The 26738-nt window shown below is 37.0% G+C and overlaps 2 protein-coding genes across 6 annotated transcripts; one reads left to right on the forward strand and one right to left on the reverse strand.

The window, feature by feature from the left end:
- The first annotated feature begins 1277 nt into the window (after positions 1-1277).
- Positions 1278-6548, forward strand: chic1 (cysteine-rich hydrophobic domain 1). Of its 2 annotated transcripts, XM_046850291.1 has the most exons (7): positions 1279-1463; positions 2404-2458; positions 3419-3574; positions 3949-4005; positions 4409-4468; positions 5158-5229; positions 6222-6548. In XM_046850291.1, exons 1-6 carry the CDS (start codon positions 1321-1323, stop codon positions 5206-5208), a joined length of 522 nt encoding a protein of 173 aa, XP_046706247.1. In that variant the 5' UTR covers positions 1279-1320; the 3' UTR covers positions 5209-5229; positions 6222-6548. The 2 variants fall into 2 exon arrangements, with proteins under 2 accessions (XP_046706249.1, XP_046706247.1); XM_046850293.1 differs by lacking the exons at positions 4409-4468; positions 5158-5229; positions 6222-6548 and adding an exon at positions 4151-4244 and having other exon boundaries at positions 1278-1463.
- Positions 6549-8277: 1729 nt separating this feature from the next.
- On the reverse strand, positions 8278-24870 carry lnx2b (ligand of numb-protein X 2b). Of its 4 annotated transcripts, none has more exons than XM_046849888.1 (10): positions 24610-24870; positions 18249-18796; positions 15244-15434; positions 14290-14486; positions 12411-12803; positions 11746-11880; positions 10603-10777; positions 9855-10098; positions 9388-9546; positions 8278-9120 (listed from the first exon to the last, which is right to left on the reverse strand). In XM_046849888.1, the coding sequence occupies exons 2-10, from the start codon at positions 18641-18643 to the stop codon at positions 8985-8987; spliced, it is 2025 nt and encodes a 674-aa protein (XP_046705844.1). In that variant the 5' UTR covers positions 18644-18796; positions 24610-24870; the 3' UTR covers positions 8278-8984. The 4 variants fall into 4 exon arrangements, with proteins under 4 accessions (XP_046705844.1, XP_046705847.1, XP_046705848.1 ...); XM_046849891.1 differs by having other exon boundaries at positions 18249-19011; XM_046849892.1 differs by lacking the exon at positions 24610-24870 and adding an exon at positions 19170-19424.
- Positions 24871-26738: the final 1868 nt, after the last annotated feature.

Genomic DNA, 26738 nt, shown 5'->3' on the forward strand with positions numbered 1-26738 from the left:
TTTTGTAAATAAAGTATCTCGGGCAGAGGACTACAGCGTTTCACAGACGCATGTAGGCCTGATTTCAGTATTTTCACATGCGTGGACGAGTTCTGCTACTTTTCAACGTTTCTTTACATCAGCACCTTTTCGTTCACGTGGGTGAATGCAGATTTCGGATTTATGGGGAGAACGTTTGAGTGTAAATAACGTTCCAAATGTAAATAAATGTTTTGGAAAAACATAATGGAATTATGTTATTATATACACTACCAACACTGTCTTATTGAGGTAATTTTAGAAAAAATCCAAACCAAATTAAATCTACAATTGTAAAAAAAAAAGCAAGTGTATCATTCATTAGGATAAAATTGGATTATATAATAAGAAAAAAAGAAACAGGCTCAAAAAGATGAACAGGACCCAAGAGCTTGCTCATTTGGCCCACTATAATTTTTCACAGGCCAGGCCAGTGCAAGAACATTGGCTCATGTTTAATTATATAGCTGAATCATGTAAACTGGTTTAGAGTAAAAATAAGGTTAGATACCAGGCATTTGACTGATACTGTTACACTTAAAGTTTATAAATTCACTATAAGGTATTAGGAGCTAAATATAAGGAATTATTCAGTCCAGAACTGGCATGCTCAGGTACACATTTAGTTTATGACTGTAATCCAACCATTCATATACAAGGATCAATTTTAAGTGTGTCAGTCATATTTTGGTCATTAGTGATACATTGTAGGTTTTAATACTGCATTATTCACTCACAGTACACACTTCTACTAAAAATGTTATTAGATTCAAGTTAAAACAAATGATAATACTGGTAATGATTACAATAGTACTGATAGGCCTACTTCTTATTGAGTTATTCAGGTATGGACTAAACCCAAGGGACCAGCAAATAACGAATAAATTAGTAATTTTAATAGATTTTTATAATTGTTTATGATTTTCCATTAAACACTGTAAAACAGAATATATAAAGTATTTTGATAGCTATGATTCCCGGATCCCTGGAGGACTCTGGACCCCACACTGAGGTGTCTGTTAGTCAGACAAGTAGGATGGTCTATTAGTAGTAATTTAAATTACATCAATGCGTGGCCAAACTATATGAATTGGCCTATAAACCTATGTAAAATTATGTAACAAGGTCAAAGCGCTGTTAGTCATTTGTTCTTTCTTTCGGTTTATTTATGTTTATTTCCGGCTGAATGGGCACAGTATAATTAAACGTTCCCGCGTCTGACACGAGCACTTTAAGCCCCGCCCTCAAGTGGCCTCGCGCTTTACGTAGCCCCAACGTCACACGCGCAGTGTCAGAAACGTCATGAGCGTCTTACTGCCCAACATGGCGGACTTTGATACCATTTATGAGTTAGAAGAAGAAGACGAGCGAATAGTGAGTGAAGAGCACCTCGTCCGATACTGCCCTGAACCTGTGATAATGCGAGGGGACGGCCACATCACTGTGTAAGCAAACGAGCGCCGCAGAGTCGCCGCTTTGTGCCTTTGTGTGAAGACCTGCTGTGGTTAGCCTCCGAGCTAGCGTTCAGTGTGTGCGGGCTGTTTTTTCCCTGCTTGCTTTATGGTTGCTCTCAAAATACATGCAGGAAAACTCTCTCTCTCACACACACACACACAAACACACACACCTTTCTGTTTTTTTCTGATTGCCCAAGACCTAATAGCCCTTCTTTTACTTTTTGACGTTCAGTCCTTCATTGCTAGCAATATTACACACATGCCCTGTTAGCTGTAACCTGCATGGCTTATTTGTTTGTCGTGGATGTTTACCGTAAATATAAGAAGTATCTCTCTCTCTCTCTCCATTCCCACTTTCCCCCGCCCGAGTGTTTAATATTTTACAAATATCTAAACAGTTCAGCACAAATAGGATGATTATCTTATCTTCTCATCTACACAATGTACTGATCTGTACCTTTTTCTTCATTTACTTCAGCGATGTAAAGTCTGTCTGATATATAGGCCACCACATATAGTGTAAAATGCAGATATGACATCTCCTGCTCGGAGGTAGCAGGGAGAAAGTTGCGATTCAGCCCAGACAGACACGCAGACAGACAGACAGACAGACATGAAGAAATTTACATTCTAATAAAACAGAATTTTGATCATGTGTTGAAATGATCTTTTTAATTTGCCGTGTTGTCACAGCAAGCAAGTGTCCTAACCCCTCAGATCATTTTCAAATATAACATCATTCACCTGTTACAGATCTTGTGCTAAGAAAATGCACTATTTGAACGTTAATGTAGACGGTTCTGCACAGATATAAACCTAACTATCCTATTGTTTATATATTTTTGCCCCATAAAAATGTTTTTCATGTTGAAAGCATATTATTACTATATGGAAGAACTTGTTTTACATGTAATTTCTGTATTTATAGGTTTGGACTTAGCAACAAATTTGACACAGAATTCCCACCTGTTCTTACAGGAAAGGTAATGGTGCACAAACAATACAAGTGTTCGCAAATATTCGAATCGTGCCAAGCATGTGGCTGTTTCTGTAGCGCATTTTGAAAATAATCTCGCAGGAGTCTTGAGTCCAAAAGTGGAGTACTTCAGTAAGTGCACCATAGTGAGACTAACGCAAACTGAATGCACTAAAGTGGGCTTCTGTCAATGAGTAAGCAGTCTAAGGGCCTGGCAGCCTGGGATCCCAGTGTTGGGAAGACACAGCTCCAGGTGACAAAATAATGAAATAAAGACTGTGCCGTGCACAAGAAAAGAAAGCTTCCTGGGTTGGATGCAGAAACAAAAAAGGTTGCAGGGGGAATAGCAGGCTGAGGGAAGTGCAGGGCAATAAAATGTATCTCTAGTATTGTGACCTAGGGTGACATGTGATGGATGAGGTCAGGATTATGATGACTGAAGGGTGCAGATCAGGCCCGTGGGGCTTTATTCCGAGCTCTTTCACTGTTTGCAAAGAGACCTTTGCATCCTGTCATAAAAGATTACGACCCCGGTTTTATGGTGTACATACCCAGTGAGGAATGAGCAACCATTCATGTTGTTTGGACGGTACAGCCACAGGCCGTGGTCTTATCTCTCTCTCTCTCTCCCCTTCTGCCTTGAAAGTCTGGGAGTTTGGGTGGCAAGTTAGAAGCATGCAATTATGAAATCTCATCTGCTTTTTAAAGGAGGCACTTTCTAAAGGGTTGCATAGGATTGTAAAAAAATTTGTGGAATCTTTGAGGCAAAATGTTTGCCATTGTTGTATTGTGTGTACATGCACATTTTGTAATTGTTCTGTTTTTTGTATGTGGCACTAAATGTTTAGCACACATTTGCTACTTGGTGGATTAATAACATATTGATTATCAGAAGATCAAGAAGATCAAGTCTCAAGACCTTTTTTTTTTGTTTTGTTCAGTTTTTAATTACCTCTGCTTCTGTCAGGTTGCTCCAGAGGAGTTCAAGACGAGCATCAACCGGGTGAATGCTTGCCTAAAGAAGAACCTTCCTGTCAATGTTAAATGGCTACTATGCGGCTGTTTGTGCTGTTGCTGTACTGTGGGCTGCAGTCTGTGGCCTGTCATATGCCTCAACAAGAGGGTGAGACCCTCCTCTGTTGTTACTGGTCTATCTGTAAATTAGCCATTTCTGTTTTACTGCATTTAGCACTCCAATAATCTTGTTTGGTGCCCACCCTAGCTAGATTAACAAGGTGTAATTACTGCCATGGTGTTCAGTTGATGCATTAAACACGGTTAACTGAAAGTTGTGCTATGACAACTTTAAAATTCCACACCAGGTTATTGACCATAACATGCAGCTTATGAGCTGGTTAAATAGGGGCCTCAGTCCATAAATGTCTCTAAAGTCTTAATGTGGGTGTTTTATTAGTATTTGCTAAGCACCTGTTTGAAAGTTTTTTGAGGGGATGATTGCTGGTACATTTACGCTCTGTGTCTTTCTCTTTTTGACAGACAAGGAGATCCATTCAGAAATTGTTAGAATGGGAAAACAACCGGTTATATCACAAGGTAAGCAAATTTCACTTCAATACCACTAGAGCAATAAAGGAACATGCCCAGTAGTTTTCAGTGCTTCAGTAAATGAAGTGTTTAGATGTTGTTAATGGTTGTAAATCCAGCTGCTAAACTGTGAAAATGCCCATGTCCTTTGCAGCTATGTTTGGCTGGGCTATTGATAGATTGCAGACTGACCAGACTGTGCAGAGGTCAGCAGTAAAAAATGGCTTGTGTCTAATGCCAAAGGCTGACAGACATTGCAGCTAGTATAGTGAGGAAACCCCTCAGAGCACTAACTGCTGTTTGACCCGAGTGAACCCACATGTTTGAAGCCTGTCTGCATGTCTGGAGTGTTTGTGTGGACTGGGAACTCGGTGAGCATTCAGTAATTCCACTGCCTTATCATTCTCATCAGCTGGGGCTGCATTGGAAACTCAGCAGAAGAAAATGTGAGAGTAATAACATGATGGAGTATGTAAGTACTTAGAGTTACAGATGTTAGTGCATAACCTTTCAATGAATGTTTCTGACATTTTAAAATTCTCTTTTATCCTGAAATTTGTCACTGGGCCTCATTTATCAATCATAAGTCTGTAAAAGTTTTCATTGGCCAAACCATATTTCAAATTATGGCAAAAATTTACAAAAACTTGAAACGTGAATTAGATTCTCTTTGTTCCCGCATGTGAACGTTTATTAGCAGACGTCATCCATAAATTACCAAGCACGTTCATTGCACAGCTGATTTACATTTAGTTACGGTCACAAAACCCCATAAAAGAGAAAGCTCACAAAGAGATGGACCTGACAAAATAATGACTAAATGGTGAAAAAGTGCCTCATAAGCGTGTTGTGTGCTAAATCTTCCAGTAATGCTGTTCAGTTGACCACCATGGGTCCTTTGCAATGTGTTGTTACAATTTGATGGTCTTATCCTTATGCAAAACAAACCTACATTATATATATTTGCACAAATGCTCCTCTCTGAACTTATAGGATTTGTATGATTAGCAAAACCAGTGTGTAAATGCTCACGTGAATGATCTAAGGACCGATGTTTTTGTACTCAGCTTGATAAATGATGCCCATTATCAAGTCTTTGAAAAGCAATGGTCTTGAGTAAATGATCTCTCTAAAAATAAATATTTCTTTCTTTCCCTCCAGGTGATTCTTATAGAATTCTTACCCAAATATCCTATATTCCGACCAGACTAAGAGCACTGCAGTGGGATGCTGGTAAATAGCTCGCACTCTGCTCCTTACTTAGTGCCTTGTATATAAAGTTGGATTGGGGCTTCACAGGTGTTTCAGCGTGCCCCCTCCTCTCCCTCCCCTCCCCCCTATTTCCTTGTATATTAAGGTTTTCAACACTGTCACTTTGCTTTAGAGCGGGTTTTGCACATTTCCAGATCCAGTAGAAACGCGCCTGTGTTGCACTCGGATGTTTTTGTTACATAAAATACCACAGTTGAAAAGTGCATTTACCCCAATAGCCATCCATCCTTCCCACCTCCTACATGTAATATTGTTGATGAAATCAAGCACCTCAAGGTGTGTATTTGCCTTATTATAAGAGTAAAACATTTTGTGATGGAGGTGTATGTGTGGGATAAAAAAAATTGTGTAGAAAAGCAGTTTTAACAGCTTTAGAGCAAATTCTGCATATTTGCTGTTGTAGTTACTCTAAAACAAAACGACAAGGTTCAGGGTTTTTCTGCGCTTATGGAATGGGTATTGCAGTAGTAGCTAAAACGTTTCAGCATGATATTTTTTCCCCCGTCTGCACTTTGGTAATGGCCCTAAACAGGGACGAGTTAAAGAGACAGACCATCGAAGATGTACAGCCTAGTATTTCATGTTTACATAATGTAATTTAGCTGGCAATTAGTTTTCTGCCAATCTAATATTGTAACATAGTTTTGTTTAGAAACTGCATCTCTGTAACTTTCCAGTCTGTATGGACCCGTTTACCTAGTAAGCCATAAAAAGTATGTACAACATGCCAGTTACGGTGAGGGCTGAAAATTGCACTTGAGCACACAAGGACGTTAGGCTTTCAGTTGATTGTCCCTGAGGTGTTTTTTTTTTTTTTGTTTTATGTTGTGTGTACTGGATGGATATATTTGGACTATTAAAGACAAATTTGCCAATCAAGATGTGTTTAGAATATCAAATGTCATTTATTTCAAAGTGAACTACACCTTGTATGTAGAACCATTTTTTTGTAGTCTCTTTTTCAGATCATTTGGTGAAGTCCATATGCTGTTATACAGATGCAGAAATGTGGACTTTCAAGCTCCTTTTTTTTTTTTTTTAACATGTATACTGATTCTCTTTTGTTCAGCTGCCATGTTTTTCTTCATTTTTCTAATGTCAGCCTGTTGGATTAAAGTGCTTTTTGAACTGAGCAGAATGTTTAGAGAGAGCTGTACTAAAAGACACCTAAACTTTGCCTAATTATTTAGAGAGACAAATCTCTCAGCATTCTACTGCAGAGTTACTGTAAATGTTTCTCTTTATTTCTGTGAAAAGCATAAATAAATTGTTGATTATAATGGTTTTGACAGTTGTCATTTTTGCATAGTGTCAGTCTACTGTCTAGTCTAGTGTTCGTTTGGTGTCACTTGGTGCATATAAAATTCTTTAGTATTAATATTATTTTGCATGATGGAAACGTTATAAAATTAAGGCAGATCATTTGTAAGTTGCTGCAGTGTTGAGATCAATATATATTTATAATGATAAAAATCATGGATTCACCTTTTTTTTTTTTTTTTAGAATTCTGTTTCCTGACAAATCAGTACTAGTGCTAATGAAGAAGTGTTGAATATCCAGGTTCAATTGTTCCAATGTTGAGCTGCTGTGGTACTGTGCTTAGTTTCCAAATATACAATTTTCAAATTAAATGCCGCATTAGTTATTATAGCAAAGAGCAACATGGAAGGACCTACTACGATAAAAAAAAATAATAAAAATAATAATAATAATAAAAAAAAAAATGTTATCTCGCACTGCCTCAATCCTGCTTGGCATTGAATTCACCAGCCCTGCACAGGTTGTGGCTGGGATCCTCCTACATTCCTAGATAATGACATCAGTGGGCTGCTGATGTTAGACACATGGTGCTTCTCCACCTTTCGCTTGAGGATGCCCCACAGATGCTCAATAGAGTTTAGGTCTGAAGACATACTTGGCCACTCAATCCATGTTCCCCTTGATGAACTGCAGCTTCAGCAGCACTCATGCAGCCCCAGACAATAAAGCCTCCACCACCATGCTTGACTGTAGGCAAGACACACTTTTCTTGGTATATCTTACAAGGGCATTGCCACACATGCTGGACACCATCTGAGCCAAACAAGTATATCTTAGTCTCATCAGACGACAGGACATGGTTCCAGTAATTCATGCTCTTGGAATGTTTGTCTTCTTTGGCTTCCTTCTGAAACTATGGCCATGCAAACCAACTTGCTGCAGTGTGCTGCATATGGTCTGAGCACTGACAAGCAGACCTTCTGCTTCTGCAACCTCTAAAGAAATGCTGGCAGCACTCTAGCGCCTGTTTTTAAGCCAGTTTCTGCACCTGACGTACAGCACCAGGACTCAACTTCTTTGATTGACCTTTGCGAGGCCTGTTTTGGAAAATCTCTATATGACCCTGGCCACTACTGTAACTCAGTTTTAGGGTGTTACTGATCTTCTTATAGTCTAGACTATCTTTGTGGAGAGCAACAATTCTTATTCTCCAATCTTCAGATTTCTTTGCTATGAGGTGCCATGTTGAATATCCAGTGTGTTCAAGTATGAGAGCATTGTAATCAAAGCACCACATTTTAACTGCGCTAATACATGATACATACATTTGTATGGTCCTGTCAAGCAGACAAAAACATGAACATGATGAATAGGACATGTGGCTTTGCATAGTTACATGACATACAGCAGTTATCACTTAGGGTGTACCCACTTTTGTTGCCAGCTATTTTGATACTAATGGCTGTATGTTGTTATTTTCAGAGAACAGTAAATCTATATTGGTATACAAGCTGCACAGTGACTAATATATCCAGGTTTCATTTCTTCATTTCTATAGTATTGAACAAATCAAACTGCAATATCTACAAGTACCGTATATACTGTTACTTTTATAACCTAAACATATTATATTTGACCCATTTAAAATGCTCTTGGCAACAAATGCAAGTAACTGCTGCTGACTGTAAAGGATGTGTGTGTGTGTGTGTGTGTGTGTGTGTTGTAAAATTACCATTATTACAAAAATATAGCATAAAATAAATCAGAACCCTTTATTATATTGGTTGGTTATAGCTCTTTCTATTGCTGAAGGAAAAAAGAAAACAAAGAAAGAAACAAAGAGAGAAATAAATGAACATGGCATTTTTGGTATTTTAGCAGTTAAGGCAGGTGGTTTCTATACATACACAAGTCGAATAGAAATACATGAAATGAATGAAACATAATAGCCATGACTTAGTTTTATAGTCAAAAACAGGCAACAGCTACCAGACCAGATATGGTCACAAAAATGCTAAAAGACAATAGCATGAAAATAATGAACATGTAATTACAGCCATAAAAAGACTTTTTAAAAGACTTTGCAATGGTCACTATTAAGCATTTTTTGTTATTAAAATTCACCAAGTCAGAAAGTAGTACAGCACTAGTGCATGTACCCCATCGCAAAACACACACAGGTTAGCACTTTGTTGTCACTCAAAAAAAATAAATGTTCAATAAAACTGACCCATGCTTGGTGATCATCTTGAATTATTAACTGATGGTGCAGATTCCAGTTTGTATGTGCTTAAGAGTATTGTATCATGTCTCTAATAAGAACACTTCTACAAGGAAGGGGGAGTAAACATCTCCAGATATTGCTTGATTAAATTTGATCTATTTGCATTGAATTTCAAAGCACCAAAACCAGTTTCAAAAACTCATATCAGAAACCAGAAAGAACAGTCAGATGTTATACGATGCTGCCAGGCCAGGATACTACAGTAAGTGTGACTTTATTCCTCTGAAGTTTCAGCATAGGAATCAGGGACGAGTTGTTCATGCCCACTGTAGTAGCTCCATTCACAGCCACAATTTCATCACCACACCTGCAGTCAAGAGCAACATAATTGTCACAATCGATTATCTAGAAATATTTAAAAGAATGAAATATCTGTTAGCCTGAGTATTTAAAATATATTAAAGAAAACCTACTACTTCCTAAACAGAGTAGCAGTGGCTGAAGGAACTTAGGGTATAATTTTGAAAACATTGTTATTTGACCAATATTTTTGCCTTATTAAACTAGAACTGTGTAATAGCTCTTAAATTGATCTTAATTCATGGAGAAAAAAATAAATAAATAAAATACATACTTGAGACGGCCATCAAAGTGGGCAGGAGTTCCAGGCACTATGGTCTTTATGAAGAAGGGCTGTTGACCTCGACTTTCTTCATATCCTCCCACAATGCTAAAGCCCCAGCTCTCATTGTTGGTTTTTAACAACACAATGTCACGACACCAGTGCATGTGGCTTGTGAATAAAATAATAAAACAAAAAAAACCCAATTATACCTCATTAGAATGAACATGTTCACAGAACTGCATAAAAAGAGACTCTGACAAAGTGTTCTAAACAGTAAACTGATTTTTTTATAAAAAAAAATATATATATATATTTTAACATTTTTTATAACATTTTTTTTGGTTTTTATTTTGTTCATTTTGTCTAGTGGCAAGTCAGGAACGCACGGCAAACAGTACAATCTATATTACAAAAGACAATTTAAAATAAGGCAGAAATCCTTTACATATACACACTAAACAATTTCCAATAATCACCTGGGCAGACCCAGCCAGCGAGTCCACAGAGGGGACCAATTGATGTCATCCTCTCTGGGGTTCTCTACTGTGTCCATTTCCTCTTGATTTGCTGCCTCTGCGTCCTCCTCTTCCTCTTTTGTAATGGTGCGGATGACGCGTAGTGTCACTGAGCTCTGGGCTGTCTGTGTCTTCAGCACAGACACTGCTTCATTGTAAGTCAGCTGGGTCAGGTCAACGGAATTGATGCTTAGCAACACATCACCTGGGGAAACATCAGGAAACACATACTGATAAAGAAACCAATAAGTGTTTGAGCTATAAAGGTGTGTTGACAAAATAATCTGATTTGTAAGCAATATAATTACGAATTTACAAATATAAATACAATAAAGGAGAAAACTTCTGGTCTGTATGCATCACTTAATGTCTATGAGTAACATTGCCAAAAGGATTAGAACTATTTGTTTGATTACAATTTCCAGTAGTGAGGTGGTTGTGTACTGTAAATGTAGTGTATGTGTAGTGTAAGCAAATATACATCACCTAGCCAAACATTATGCTCCGCTACTTCCTTAAACATGTAAATAAATAAATAAATAAATAAATAAATAAATAAATAAATAAAACAGTTTGGCTAGGTGACGTATATTTGCTGAATAAACTGAATAATGGACTAAAATGCAAACAAGTTTATTTGATTAGATTGTAGTGTATACTGATGATAAAATCAGTGTGCATGTAGACAGTAATACAGTAAATTCCAAACCTGGTTTGATGGTACCGTCTCTGTGCAGGCAGCCGACTGGCTGCACGCTGGTAATGTACACAGGGAGATGACTGCGGCTGTCTCTCCCACCAGCAATTGTGATACCCAGTGAATGTTTTGGCTCCTTCTTCAAACTCACTGTTTTTTCCTGACTGGAGAATCCACCAGGAGGATCCTAATCACATGCAAAACATACATACACTGTGTTCCTCAACAATGGCTTTTCATTACTATAAAGACATTTTTACAATATTGTTTTCATTTAACCCAAACCCCATCCTGCATCATCAAAAAAAAAAAATAAAATCAGTGCAGTCTTTAGAGCATAGCTGCTTTTTAATTCTTTAAGTGAAAAAGTGCTATCTCAAGAGACGTGTCTGAGTCCTGTGGTGAAAACATTTGTAAAAACAAACACTCCTCTGTTCAAGATACTGCAAGAAATGGAGAGAAGTGATAATGTGAAGGGCCTGACACACTGCCATCATAACTCATGACTAGTGGCAAAAGCCACAGCTTCTACTATCTTCTCCCAGTGTCTGGGGAACTCCAGAGGGGGTGTGGGGGCCTTTTCCTCCCCAGCAGGGGGCCCTCCCTCCCAACAAGAGTAAAGGCTTCAACTCTGCAGGTGAAAGCTAACTGCCACCAGCTTTGATCCCCAGCCACAAACTAACCAGCAGAAAAGGAGAGAGAAAGCAGCACCCTAGGCCTTTTGATCATGAGCACAGTCCAAAGATAGAGACTAGCTGCTTTAATCTCACCCTCACCAGCCTGCATCTGCTGCTTCAAGCTTTCACCTCCAAAGCCAGTGAGGAAGTGACACGGAAGCAAGGTGTGACAGAAGGCAGTGTGAAGAAAGCTTTAATGGAGAGAGATGAGAAACATACACACAAAGCCACATGCTTTCCACAGAGACAAAAAGTTCAGAGATGATCCAGTCCCTAACACTGAACACCTAACACCTAACACATTACAAAATAAACTTTTTAATTAATTACTACTAATAATTTTTTTAGGTCCTGTTTTTTTCACAGACACACTGGCATAATTTACTGCACATATTTTCAATATCAGTTTGGGTTTATAATGAAAAGGCAGCAGATGACTCAATAACACCCAATCAACACTTAACTAATAAAAATGTACCTTCATGAATGTAGAGCGTCGTCTGAAATACTGGTTTTCCACACCTCTCCTAGCTCCTCTGTTCTGCTGTTCACTTCCCTCTTCAGTGGACTCAGGCGGTCTCATCACCACAAAATTAACTCGTACCTCACTTGCCTGATCACGAATATCAACCAAAAACAGGATGACATTTTTAGCTAAATCGAAACACCCAAATTATGTAATGTACTATCAATCAATGATGAACAAATTTGCAAGTTTTTAAACAAATAAGCTAAAAAAAACAAACAAAAAAAAAGCTTAGCTATTTCTCCATACTATTTTAGAACATTACTGTATTTAAAATTTTTATTCTTTTCAACCAGTAAGTTAACATATTTCAAGTTTTGTGGGATTTCATACTAATTAAAAGTGAATGGACAAATACTTAATCTTAATTCCATAAATTCCGTAAAACATAATTAGCAGACATTATATGGTTTTATTACCATACAATGTAAAGACAATAACAATTCAAGTCAGTAAATTGGTCAAAAAAGTATAAACCAACAGTATTGTGGTTAATTTTCTCTGCAAATTTAGATAAAAATGTATACACATTTGCAAAATACACAATAAATTGTACAGGGCAGAAGCTAATTGAAAACATTTCATTCGGGCCATAGGGCATAGCTTTTTCAAAATACCTGGATGATCTGTGCAGCGCTCTCTGGTGTACCATGCCTCAAATCATGTCCGTTGATGGCCAGCACTTTGTCATTGTTGCGCAGTTTGCCATCCTTGGCAGCCAAACCTCCAGGCAACAGGTCTAGGATGAAGACGCCCAGTTCATCTGACTTGCGGATAAGCTTGATGCCAAGTGGCTCGGAGCGCTCTCGTTTCACTAGAGTCACCTGAATCACCGTGCCTGGGTTCTGTGGCGGTTGAATTATAGAAGCCGTAGAAGGCTGCATGTGAAGCTCAGGCCTTGTCTTGAAGCCCTTTTCTTGCATAACTGTAAGCCTAAGAACAGAGCATGGCCGCTGCAGCACAGTGATGGCCTGAGCATGTGGGACAGAAGCAAGGCTCACGTCATTTGCCTGCAAACACAAAATCATAACAACGTGATTAATTAAAGGTACCTTTACACAGCAGACCAGCCCCAGGAAGGAACAAAGACAATACTGTTTGAGGTTATAATACAAAAACCTTTTTGCATTAACAACATATTCTAATTTCAGAAAAAACAGACACAAAATACTACTTCATTACCACTGCATTAACATGCATTTGCTCCAATTGAAAACAGTTTTTCAATATGATGGACTCTGTGGGAATATTTCTTTTTGGAAAGTGACCTGAACATCCAGTGAGTTATTCCACAGAAACCTCTCCTAATCTGAAAACAATTTTATATATATATATATATATATATATATATATATATATATATATATATATATATATATATATATATATATATATGAAAAATGCTGCTTAAACAAGGACTCACTGATAAGCATGTGTGAGGAGGTACTCTTTAAAAAAATTATAAATCTTTTTAGGTTTTTGGGTTAGCACTGATTTTCAGGAAGCCTGATGAAGCAAAGAGGCATTTGTTCGGATTTACAAAAAATATCTGATTGGAATAAAAGGGTGCCAGGATAAGCAAAAAGCAATCACTCATTCTGCCTGGAACAGCCTGACTGTATGAAAGGCTAGTCATGTTGGTTTGGTTTTCTATGGCACTGCATTACATTACTGTCAGAGGCATAAAATCCAAGCCGACATCTGCATTGTGGAAAGAAAAGCTAAATTTTAGATAAATAATTAACCCAAGTAAATTACATTTTACTGGGCAAAGCAGCAAAAATTAACCAAACAAAAACATTACTAAGTTCAAAGTTTTAACCTTTGTGCACTTGAACATGATGTATCATACACAATCATTACATTTCTAAACTTGTATGTAGGCAAAAAAAAAAAAAAAACTATTCACCACCTTAATTATGTCTCAGTCCACTTTAATATTTAATAATTACCAGTGTAACCAATCAATGTTAAAACTAAGCCAAAACAGTTAATGAGTCATTGTGCAACAAACCTTCGATTAACAACCATGAACATTAACCTCTAAACAGAAAGCTTTTTTTTTTAAAGTAGTATAGAAAAACATTTTTTGGCCTAATATCAGAGATCGATCCCGTTATTTTAACAGATTAACAGCAGTTTTGACCCACAACTTCATCTGAGTGTGAACCACTTACTTCATCCATACATACTGAACAGAGGGGAATGAGTAATTTAACTTTATATACATTCTTTAGTCTTGCTAGTAGCTACTGTGCATTAGGACAGTCATGTTAAAAACTGTTTGAGGCCACTGCTTGCATGGCAAATCCATTGCCAACTACAGAACTTTTTTCCAGGCACCTGGCTAGAATGCAAACGCACTGTGTACACTGGGAGTGCACTTTGGCAACAAGTAAGTAAAGAATTGACATTGTTATGGCACAGAAAAGTCCTCCAGGGAGCTGAACCTGATCTCTCCAAAAGAGACATGCAATGAAATCTGATGTGTCTTACCTCTAAAATGTGATCCCCTGGGGCGAGTTTGGCATTACGGGCAGCCACAGAGTCACGCACAATCTCCTGAATGACAATATTCCCCAAGGGTGTGTCCTTCCCTCCGACTATGCGTAAACCTAAAACTTCCCCTGGATCCTCACGAAACAGCTCGATAATATTTGCTTCTGCAACGAGACTGGACCTGAGGGGAGCTCCTAAGAAAGATGCAATCATGTAAACATTTTTACACTTTTAAAACAACACCTCGACACGTATTCACATATCTATTGTACAAAATGAATTTATCACTCAGAAGTTTGGCTGCATGACACCAAGGGCAATTTAGGTTATTATAGATATATAATTCGTATAATCAGTCAGAAGAATGACTCACTTACAAAATACACAATGGTGACAAAAGTTATGTCTAAAATGATAATTCAGTTGCCAGGTGATTCTATTGTATGTTTTTGTGTATCCATGACTCTTAGCAGAGGTGAATAATACAGTGAATGACATGGTGTAGACATGTTCTCAGACAGCAGACTGTGATTATGTGATGAGTGCTTCAGCAGTATGATATCACTTAGAGTTCCCAGTAATCCCAAGTTTCCTCCCATACAAGGAACACCACCTGTTTTGTTTTCTAACCAAGAGTCAACACAGCTGCAAATCCATTTCCTCCTCTTTTCACTGACTTCTGTGGGACCTTCACACTTCTATCTCTTAACAGACACAAACTGACAAGGTGTTACTTAAACACATTGATTCTCGGAAAAATCAACAATATCCACCTATACTATCTTCTGTATTTTCTGTCACACATCATTTAATCTAAAAACTGGTAATAAGAGCTTTAGATTATGCAAAACTATTCACCAAGATTCTTAATCTACAAGATTTTGTTAAACATATGAAAGACCAGTTGCTCATATCTGAGTTTTGGTTTTGAAAATAACAATGTGGCTTTACCATCCTCTGCCTCCTCAAAGGCAGGATTGACCATGCCAGGCTCTGGGGGTCCACGAGAAATATTTGTACGTGGAGGTGTAGGGTTGGATTTGGCATCAGATTCTTCCTCGGGCTTGCTTCCCTTAAACTCACTCCAGGCAGGTCTCTTCCTCTTCTCAGACTCTTCCCTGAGCCGCCTGAATGCAGGACATCTGGAAAGGAGGAAGTGAAGGAGAACCAACAAAATCAGAAAACAGATAAGGAGGACAGAGAAACAGTGTAAGACAGAACACAGAGCACAGAAATCCAGACAGTGGAATTAGTGGAAAGGAAAATCAAGCATGCTTCATTAGCAAGCACGGTTCATTACTCAGTGGTATGCAAGTAATTAACCTACAAAACATTTATTAAGGCAGTAGCGGTAACTAAAAATAAACAATAATCCTGTTTGTCCTTAAATACAACTGTCAAACAGGAGTGGTGAAATAATTGTGCAATAAATTATTTCACTGCTTATATGTGCTGCATGATAACCTGCAAGCACATGTCAGTGTTTGTCTTAACATGCCTTGTTTTTTCTGGTGGTTGATTAAAGAGGAAAACCTGGGCTTCTCTGGCAATAGTAAGAGAGTGAAAGCAATAAGAAAATGAATGGCTATTCCACTCCACTAAATTGACAGGTCAAACTAGATCAGGATCAGGTCTGACCGAGTATATGTCCTCCTCCTCCATTTCCTCCTCCGCCTTCCTAAACACTCCCTACTCACTGTGTGTTTACACTGAACCTTCCCAACCCACATAATTTACCCTCCAAACAACCTTTAAAACTCAGCTTTACATCACAAATCAGATGATCATTAGGAGGCCAGGCAAATGCTGGGAGCTCAAGTGATATGCCAAATAGTGCATGTGAGCTCACACAAAACAAATTATGTCTTGTTTAGTTCAAATGTTTGATATAAGGTGATTTTTAAAATAGTTGCATCAAATAAACACCACATCTGCCTGACCATTTTATATTTTATTATGATTGAACCTGTGGTTCACTAATGAAAGTTATTTGAAAGTCACATAAAGAAATCTCTCATATTTTCCATAGCTGTTTTATTTTGTACACACCATACTGAGATAAGCTACATTCCGGAGATGCCAGAGCATGATTTCATCAATTTTTCAGGGAAGAATACTGCAAATGTAAACCATTCTGTTGCATTCATGGCATGTGGTCATACAGGACAACTGTTTTTTACCCTGGTTCTAAATAGAGTAATAGTTGATTGCCAATCAGATCCACTTCTGCCCTAGCAGCAAGTAGAAGCGCCCACCTTAGGCCATTTATCTTTTGAGATATTTAACTAAAATGCTGACCAGGAAAACAAGGATTTGCTTGGAAAGAGGAGTATCTCATGTCCCAAAATAATATCTTGTAAACTTCTCTGAGGTTATCATCTGTATTGCTTCTTTTAATGTCCATTTCAGCAAATAGATAAAGAAACGCAAATCTTTTGACTGAAAATGAAATTAATGCAATTATCTTTTTAAAGTACAAGCAAATTAAAAATATTTCACAACAATTCAACTAAAAATGTTTATTATTTAAAGAACGACACCATTCTTACAATTGAATTTGATATTTGTACTAGTCATTGTAAGTAGCTTTGCCTTTGCTAGCACCTCAGTTTTCATTCAAATTTTATCATACAAAAAAAAATCATGTTCAAGAAAAAAAGAACTGCAGGCAGTGTCTATGTGTCCACATGACATGTCCACAGCCTGGGGCAATGGCTATAGACATTTACGACATTCCAGTTTATCATCGACCAAATAAATGAATTAATAACTCTTGAAATGTTACAGAGAAACCAAGAAGCATAAAGACCCCTGCCCTGAAGCCTCATGTGGCAAAAAAAAAAAAAAAAAAAAAACTTACTGAGTGTTACAAAGAGCCAAAAATCTGAGAATGTAATCCCTGATTGTGACTCCAAAAGAATGTGTGGGATGGATAGTATTAGTGTATCCTGTTCTACAGTAACTGGTTTTGGGTATCTGCAAACTCTTGTATGTCAAAGAGAGCATTTTGTTTTCAATTTGTGTTCAGCTGCACAGTGGCATTGTTTTAAAGGTAGTTTGAAAACTTTTGCTGGAAATGTTTCTATTGTTTATATATTCATAACTTTAAACAAATGCATTATACATTTCTTGTTTTTTAAGACTGAGGTCTAAGCTAAGGTTACTGGCTATGTGGAGTTTTGCATGTGCTCCCAATGTTTGGTATGTGAATTGGCCATTCTAAATTTCTCTTTATGTATAAGCTTGAAATTGACCATAACCTTGACCAGAACAGAAGATTTTTTTCACAGATGGATAGAATTTTGAATAAATGGATAGACATAAAATGAATGAATTGAGACCTTATGCTTAGTAAAAAGATATCACTAAGCTAGCACTGCCTATAAATTTACATAGCATAACACATTTTGTGATCATATAGGTGCCTTCACTCAATCTATTTAAGTAGTACTTTAGATAGTGAAAGGTTTAAAAGCTTGTAAAAGAACATTTTAGCTAATGACTGATATCAAAAGTCCTGATATGCTCAATGTTCTCAGGATAATCTCCAGATTCACCACAACCCTAACAAGGATAAAGTGCTTACTAAAAATGAATCAACAAATGATCAGTAATATGAGCTGTCATGATCATTTACAGGAATTTGAACAAATACAAATTGACTGAAGCAGGACTTATTTCATAAAGGAAAGGGTAAAATGAAGGAAATAATCCTTAATGTCAAAATACATTGAACACAAGCATGCAGTATCCACATGTGGAAAAATATTTTGCTTGAAGTACAATAGCAAGTATGTGTGCCAATAACAATCTACATACATATGTTCCTGAGCAAAAACGGAATGTAATAAATCAGTACAACATTTTCAACTGCAGTTGAAAAGTTAATTAACATGTTGATATAAATCACACAGATATTTGTACAATATTGTGCAGTGTGTACATCATACACTGACCTGTTGTGCAGATGGGGCTGTAGCTCACAGCGCTGCATGCTATGCTGGCACTCACTGTGGAAAGGACACTGCACGGTGAGCTTATCGAGCAGGTTGCGCACCAGCAGGCTGGCAGACCGGCACTGTTGCAATGCCACTCGCTGTCGGTCCACGGGGCAAAAGTCTTGTTCACGCAAGAAGCTGCTCAGACACTGTAGGCAGTATGTGTGTCCACATGGTGTGTCCACTGGCTGGAGCAGTGGCTGTAGACATATGTGACACACGAGCTCATCATCCACCTCATCCTGGTACTCGTAAATGTGGTTATCTTGGCTGTCATGACACTGTCCACACTCTTTGCACACCCGCGACCAGGTTAGGCTACACGGCGATGCTAGGTCCATATGTTCTGCCATGGCCCTGTGAGCTCTACTCGCTCTAGATTGGAGACGTGTCTTCAAATCTTCACTCTCTATCTGGGCCTTGTCAGGAGAAAAACTTGTCGAGACAAGGGTTTAGTCCAGAGAAGGGAGAGCTGTCTGCCCGCTTTGTCTCCTCATCTTACATTTCTGGGGAACAAGAGAACAAAGGAAAAGTGTGGCTAGTTGAGGTTCATTTTTGGCTCCCGCCTGACTGCACAGGAAATAACACAAATCCACTTAACAGCAACAATCTTCAGAAAAAGAAGGACAGCTGTATCCTCAGCATAAGTTTCCTCAGTATTCACAGCTTGATTGAATGCCACAGTTCACATGCTAGTTTCTGAAGGCTGTATTTCATAATTCTACACAAAAAAAGAAATCACAGTCAAAAACACACACCCAGACTGCACCAGAAACACAACATGACAAATCCCATTTAGCCCCTTCATTCCACTGTAAACAAACAAATGACTTCCTCTATGCATTTGAGGTAGTAAATGCTGTTTAGGTTTTCACCCACCTCACTGCAAAAGATGACAGACTCCTAGTAATCATTCCAAGCAAAAGAAGCATTCAAATTCAGCTACAGTGCCTCTCCTGAGCCGACTGAAACTAAAACCTGTGTGTACACAAAACCATGTCTCTAGAGAGAACAGTGTAAGCAGCTGGACTGAAGTCGAGTGGAGAGTGGTGTTTAGTGTCTCGCCATACAGACGGGAGGAGGAGCAGAGGTGTGTGTGTGTGTGTGTGTGTGTGTGTGTGTGTGTGTGTGTGTGTATATATATTTCAGGAGGAGGGGGAGTTCATGTGCTGATATCTCATAAGTGTAGGAAGAGAATTCCAAGAGGCAGCAATGAAAGATCAACAAGACTGGCCAATGGGCAAGCATTACTTTTGGGCACAACCCAATCCACCTCTCTACATTTAGTGTAGTATTTGCATACATTGACACTAAAACAAGAGTCAAAATGATGCTAATTGCCCTTTCACATTGTTCAAAGTCACAGCACAAACCCCAATCTTAAACAAACACAGGTAGACAGGCTGATCATAAATTAGTCGGATTTCAATATACATTTAATGGCTATTAAAACAGCACTTCAATATGACAACTGTGGTGGTAACTATACAATGTTCTTTTTTTGTCAAAAGGTCAGTGACCAGAAAGCATGTTGTTACTGAATGACAAATCCAGCTTTTTTTTTTAACAAGGTAACAGACAACAGTGAACCTGCTCTTTCCATTACAACGCAAGTGTTTTTTTCTTTTATGCAATAGTATTCATTTGAACACAAGTAAGCTATACAAAGACTGATTGATTTCTAATAGACGTAGACACCTTCTAAATCAAGTTTAAAAAAGCAACTAAGACGGTAGACCTTATTAGCAAAAATCACTCTTAATGAGCCAACTTATCTAGCTCTATACTTAAAATGATGTCACATAAGAAAAATAGCAATATGATGTATTTAGCTAGATTTAGCTACATAGCCTACATGTGTGGACACCTGACCAATCATACCCTTATGTACCTGTTGAACATTTCATTTCAGATTTAGTTCCCCCAACCTTTCTCTTGATTTTTGAGTGTGCCATTAGCGTGACATTAGTTAGCTTTGGCACTGATGTCAGATAGGGTCTTCCAATCTTGACAAGCTATGTCTTCATGGAGCTCACTTTGTGGACAGGGGCATTATCATGCTGAAATAAGTTTGGGCCTCTTAGTTCCTGTGAAGGGAAGGACAGTCTATACAATTGCGTTTCCTCATTTCCGTCAATAGTTTGAAGAGGAACCACATACGGGTGTAATTGTCAGGTGTACTGAAACATACAACAGAGGTAGTATATCCAGTACAAGGTGGATGTTTACAAAAGCTTTGTGAACTGCAGTTGACTGCCTAATTAGTTAACACAAATCTTTTAATAGACTAAAATGGAGTCAGTGATCAGTTAAAAAAAAGACTAAAATGCATTTTTTGGAAACATTTTCAAGTTATTTATTGACAAATTAGACTATACACAAGTAAAACTAATGATTGATGTCTTGGAGCTGTTTAGTCAAAGGTGGTTCAGGGGTTCATATGAAGACTAATGACATCATAAATTCTGCTAAGTAAACCTGATTAGCTTTGACTAGGGGTTCAGACTCAACCACAGATTAAGATTTAAACAAAAAATCTAATTCAAACCTACTTCCAAATCAGCACAGAAATGGCTAAAGAAACATAAAATAAATATTTTGCAAAGCAATGACCATCTCCACCAACTGAAAATCTATGGTCTTCATTGAGAGGGAAATCCACATGAACAAACCTAAGAATATAAAAGAGTTTAAAATGTTCAGCATGGAGGACTGGACTAAGTGTGGACAACTAGAGTCTCCAAGACAGGTACAAAATGTAAAAAATTACTGCACTACTTAAAAAAAAAAAAAAATAAATAAATAAATAAATATTTATAGCATTGTATTTATACTTGACTCTACAACAGAGAGGCCCAAACTAGGGCCCATGATGACCTTTGATTTGGCTGCTATGGCATATATACAGTGCAACCTCGATACTCACAGGGGTTCCGTTCTATGACCCCCTACGACTGACCAAAAATCGCAAGTTTTTGGCTCTTCTTTTGATGGTTCCTTTTTAAGGGGAATTTTACATGTACTGTAAACACAACAAAAATTGCGAATTACTTGTCATAAATGTTTTATGACTTTTTACTTCTTTAAATGAAAAATACAATAATAAAATCGTTTTTCAAATGTTACTCCGAACTTTCGAGCCATACGATCAGACTTTTCGCGAGTTACTCTGTTACTCTGTACTCGGTTCCAAATGAAAAGTCACAAACTATCGAAGTCGTGAGTATCGAGGTTTCGCTGTATATGGTTTCATTGTATTTTCAAGTTCAAGTTCCACTGAACTCGACAACTTTGAAAATGTATCTGCATTAATCAAGCAGATTACGGGGTAATGTTTTCTATTTATTTATTAATTTGTTTGTTTGTTTGTTTATAAATCTTATGTAATCATAAATAAGGGGAACCATGACACAATTATATTTTTTTAATCTTAATACAGTTTGATTTAATGCAACATTTACTTTCTGCCCATGGACTTAAATCATGGCAGATTTCTTCCAATTAAAAAAAAAAAAAAAAAAGTTTGGGCACCTCTGCTCAAACGTAAAAAAAAAAAATTCTTCATATTTGTGAAAATAAAATATCACTTATTACAAGGGTAATACAGAAATATTTTCATGCATGTCAAACATTTTTGCTCAGGGTAACTCTGACTACATTTTATGAATTTTGCCTAATTATAAATGACATAGGCATATCCTATCACTGGTATTTGAAACTGGAAGATCATTTTGCGTATTTAGTTTATTTATCAGTAATTTTGTTGAATAATTCACATACTAACACAGTAAGTAAAAGAAATACAAATTGTCTCATACATTGTGAAATCAGCAGAACGAGTGAACAAACGCCACAGTCTGGTGTTTTGAGTGACTATGCATATTCAATTTTTCAACTTTTATATAAATAAAATATTTGGACATGCTGAAGACAAATTAAACGAATAACCTCATTATTATTGGAAGTTTTAACAAATCTGTTAACGTCTCCAACACAGACATGAAAACCCAAGCTTTATTATCTCTCTAGTGTGAAGCAGTGTAAGTGTAAGGGGTATGTTTTCAGCAAATAAATATTTAGGGTTTGTCGATAACACATTGACCATCATATAACAAATGTGTGGGAAGAGTAGACACTTCTGCTGTCTTTAATTTCTGCATGTTTAACACTTAATGAGTTATGAAACCAAGAATTGTCAATAGACAATATCAAGACTCTTGGGAACATCTAAAGCTATTGGGATCTAGTTCACTGACCTCTCTGTGCTAACCACAGTTTATAAAGCAATGGCCCTCATGCATGACCACCGCTTAACCGTGAAAGCCAGCAACTCAACAATGCTAATCAATAAGGGTGTGCATGAATATTGGTACTGTAAAAGTAGGAACCTAATTGCACATTGATCTGAGCACAGGAAAGCACAAACACATTGTAAATCTAAATGGAGGGCTTATAGTTGTATAAATTTTTCTGCACAGAAATAGATGCAAAAATATCATCTTAAAGATGCTTGATATGTCACTTAGGCAGTGCTCACAGAATATGGTTTAAAAAACTTAATATATAAACCCCATTTAATGATACATTAATTAACCCCAGGCTAGCTAATAGAGTATATCTTTTATCACCCGATAGTTTACAGACAAGACTGACTTAACTTTTATACAAGTTTTACTAATTCCAGACTATTGATACATAGACTATGGCATCTAGGTCTATAAAAACAGCCCATTCTCCATGTAAACGATTTGTATATTTTTCCTATATTTAAGTGTGCTGTTATTGTGTATCCATCAAGTATCCCGGAAATTACACGATAATATTATAATTACATTATATGATACCATTCGAAGGCATTTATATATTAAGACATGTATAAAAAAAAACTTGTCAATGATTTCAGCTGCTTCATAACACAATATGAAAAGAAAAGCCACCAATCACTTTACACAAAGCCATTCGGCTAAAAGAAGACGCTTGTACTAACATCCACATGCAACTTAATCAATTGTAAATTGTGAACTGGTAAAAGAGAAAAAAATGAGAGAAAAAGAAAAGTGTACTCGTTATGCCCTATCTACAGTGAAATGTCTGGACATTTTGTGCAATTATCAAACTACTAGTCATTTAAATTACTGATGTATAGACAGAAAAGTGGAAGAGTGCATCCCCGACAAGGCTGTTGCCCCCTGAATTGCCCATGCCTATGCCCCGCAAGCCTGGCAGGAAAAAGAACAAAAAGATATTGTCTACGTTTTGAGCATCAGTCAATATCAAGTAGCTTTCCAATTTTGAAGGGAGGAGGAGAAGCCTAATAACTCAACAGCTGTCTACCACCTATAGAGAAAATTGTAAATCAAAGCAAATGAGAGTGGCCAGTTTGAAAAGCTTTTCTCAATTTGACTAGAAGCTCATGAATCACTCACTTCACCACAACCTTACATGAACAAACATCTCCAAAGCAGTTCAAACTGCTTCTATAATTATAATTCTGGCAGAAAAAAATTTATTTCTTATAAGCGCACACATGATAAAGAGAGAGGAAAAGAGAGAGGCCCAGCATGCTACTGGACGTTACCATCACTGCCTTCCACCACACATGCTTGGTGCACATTTCACCACTTGAATCGTTCTGGTCTGTTCAACATGTGAAAATCTTCTGAAATCATCAATAAAATAGTTATCACAATACCTCCTTTTCAGCCCACACCTGCATGTAAATGGTCAAAACAAATGACCTGTCCACAGTCAGTAGATTCCCAATAAAGACATTACACTTGTCAACCTTCTTTATTGCCTCAGTTGCTTACTTGACAAAAATATTTATATCCTATGTATTAGTTAGTAAATCCCACAAGCTTTACACAAACTATTAAATGACATGTACACGTGTAGGGGGGAAGAGAAGAGCCAAAAGTCTAAAAGCCATTGACCTGAAATGAGTATGGCGCTGTAAATCATTTAGCAGTCAGCTCTGAGAATCTGTTTGCAAGAGTGACATCAGGCTAAACTTTAATGAGGCAAACTCAAATACAAGGGTATAAAATAACCAGCATATTCGGGTTGCAAGGTAATTTGTTAAAGAAATGGCTTCGTAGGTACAGCGGGCGAGTCAATGACCTTAGAATAACACGTTGTGTAACTTGGCCAGCTCTGATCCAAACGTCACTTTGTGTCATTAAACCCAATTCAAACATATTTTAATGTACACCGAAAAAACCGACGTACACAAATGTGGTACACACGTCGCTGGCGTGAGGGAGAGGAAATATAACGCTTGCCATTTCGGCGATCAACCAAACACCGAAACTCGCCTTACCTGAAAGGCTTTTCCGGAAGTGGATAATAAAACAAAGAACTTTGAAGCTGGTTTGCGGAAAATGGCCTGTTCTAGCTGAGACAAAGTTCCCTAACGAAAAGACTGCCCTGTCACAGAAGTGATATAACCTCCATCAGCTATAAGGACTACACGGGGGGATTCCTGCAGGTAGATTTATTCCGTTGACGACGCAGTTTCGAAAACATAGCAGCAGCAGCAGCAGCAGGCAGTGACGTTTGGACAGGAAGTGTGCGCAGGTAGAATCAGGTGTGCCAACGTGACGCCGGCGTGTGAACGTGACTCTGTGCGAGAGGACTGAATTACTGTACCTGTTTTTGGGTTCCTTAAAGTGACTCATTTAAGCTTTTTTGCTTTTTTTTTTTTTTTAATAGAAAATAAAGTTTTTAAACTGTAGTTACTTCCAGAAGACGCAATTTTGTTCATTTCATTTTCAATCATTCAATCATTTGTGGTTAACTGTAGCCAAATAAAACATAATCAAATAAATCAACCGCATACAGAAGGGTTTTAGATACCAAGAAATGGTTCGTCTATCATTTTTTAAAGTAATTTCTTTTTAAAAAAAGAGAAAATAAGGGTTTTTTATGGTTTTATTGCAAAACTGTTATTTTGGGCGGTAATTGCATAGTGATTTTTTTTATAAGGTCATTTCTAATATATCAGAACAAACTGTCTTGACACTGAATTTCTTTCTTTCTAGCTTTCTTTTTATTTATTTATTTTATAAGTCAAAGCCTATGTTAAATTATTGTAATGAAGGAGTGCGATTAAAACGGAACATCAAATAAGTGGGCGTGATCCACAAAAAACAGGAAGGAAGTCGAGCCTGCTTTGGATTTTTCATGAGGTTATAACACTGACATGATTTATACATTGATGATGCATACAATAGACATTTTTTAATCATGTACATATGTTTATGATTTTCAAGATGTTCCAAAAAAAAATTGCTACTGTAAGAAATGTATTATTAAATGTTACCTACATGTTATTGTTCTTTCTTTCTTTCTTTCTTTCTTTCTTTCTTTCTTTCTTTCTTTCTTTCTTTCTTTCTTTCTTTCTTTCTTTCTTTCTTTCTTTCTTTCTTTCTTTCTTTCTTTCTTTCTTTACTGATTATTATTAATCTGTGTATGTATATCTATCTATCTATCTATCTATCTATCTATCTATCTATCTATCTATCTATCTATCTATCTATCTATCTATCTATCTATCTATCTATCATTTTTATTTTATTTTATTTTTTACCTTTTTTGTACCTAGATTTTCCTAACTATTATTCCTGCAGAAATGAAATATAGAACGCGCAAAATAAAACATCACTGCAATATTAGAATAGGTTGATAATGCAGTTGGAGAAGACTGTGTGTAAAACCTGTTGGTGAATTTAGATTTGTTTTGTTCCTTTGAATAAGTATGTGTACAGTATGCCAAAAAATAAATAACTAAATAAATATTCTCTTTTTTGACCATTGAGGGTGAAAACAAAGACCTAAATCTAAAATGTGTCCAAATATCCCTAACCTACTGTCAGTTATCAAACAATGCTATATAAAGGTGTTTTTTCAGTCAGTTTGAACTGAACAAAATATAAGATTGGAGCAGAAAATCTTAAAAGCATGTTTCCTGTACATATAACTAGATGACACATTGAGGATTTTTGAAATTTTCCATATGTTGGGCATATTTTGTTTTGTTAATGACAGTAAATCTTTGATTGTGGGACACTCACACACTAAACAATTGTCCCTAAACCTTGCAGAAAAAACGATAATCACTGTAAAAACACATTAAATACACATAAATCCATTACAATACAGATCCTTTTTAAAGAATGATTTAAGGTATGTTTTCTCTAGCAGATTGTGTGTGTAATTGTTTTATGAGTCAATAATTTAATTATTAATTTAATTAGGCTATAATAGACTTTTCATTGCACATTTCATATTGCTTATGACTGAAAAGCATCAGCCATGAACCAAATGTGAATATATGTTTTTAACAGAATGACAGTTTAATCATTCTTTATAATTCTAGTACCTTTTTCAAAGCTGGAGAGCGTGCAATCAATCTCCCTTTATTGATGCCCAATAAAATAATAAGACATT

The sequence above is a fragment of the Silurus meridionalis genome, chromosome 5 (assembly GCF_014805685.1).
Source record: "Silurus meridionalis isolate SWU-2019-XX chromosome 5, ASM1480568v1, whole genome shotgun sequence".
Lineage (NCBI taxonomy): Eukaryota > Metazoa > Chordata > Actinopteri > Siluriformes > Siluridae > Silurus > Silurus meridionalis.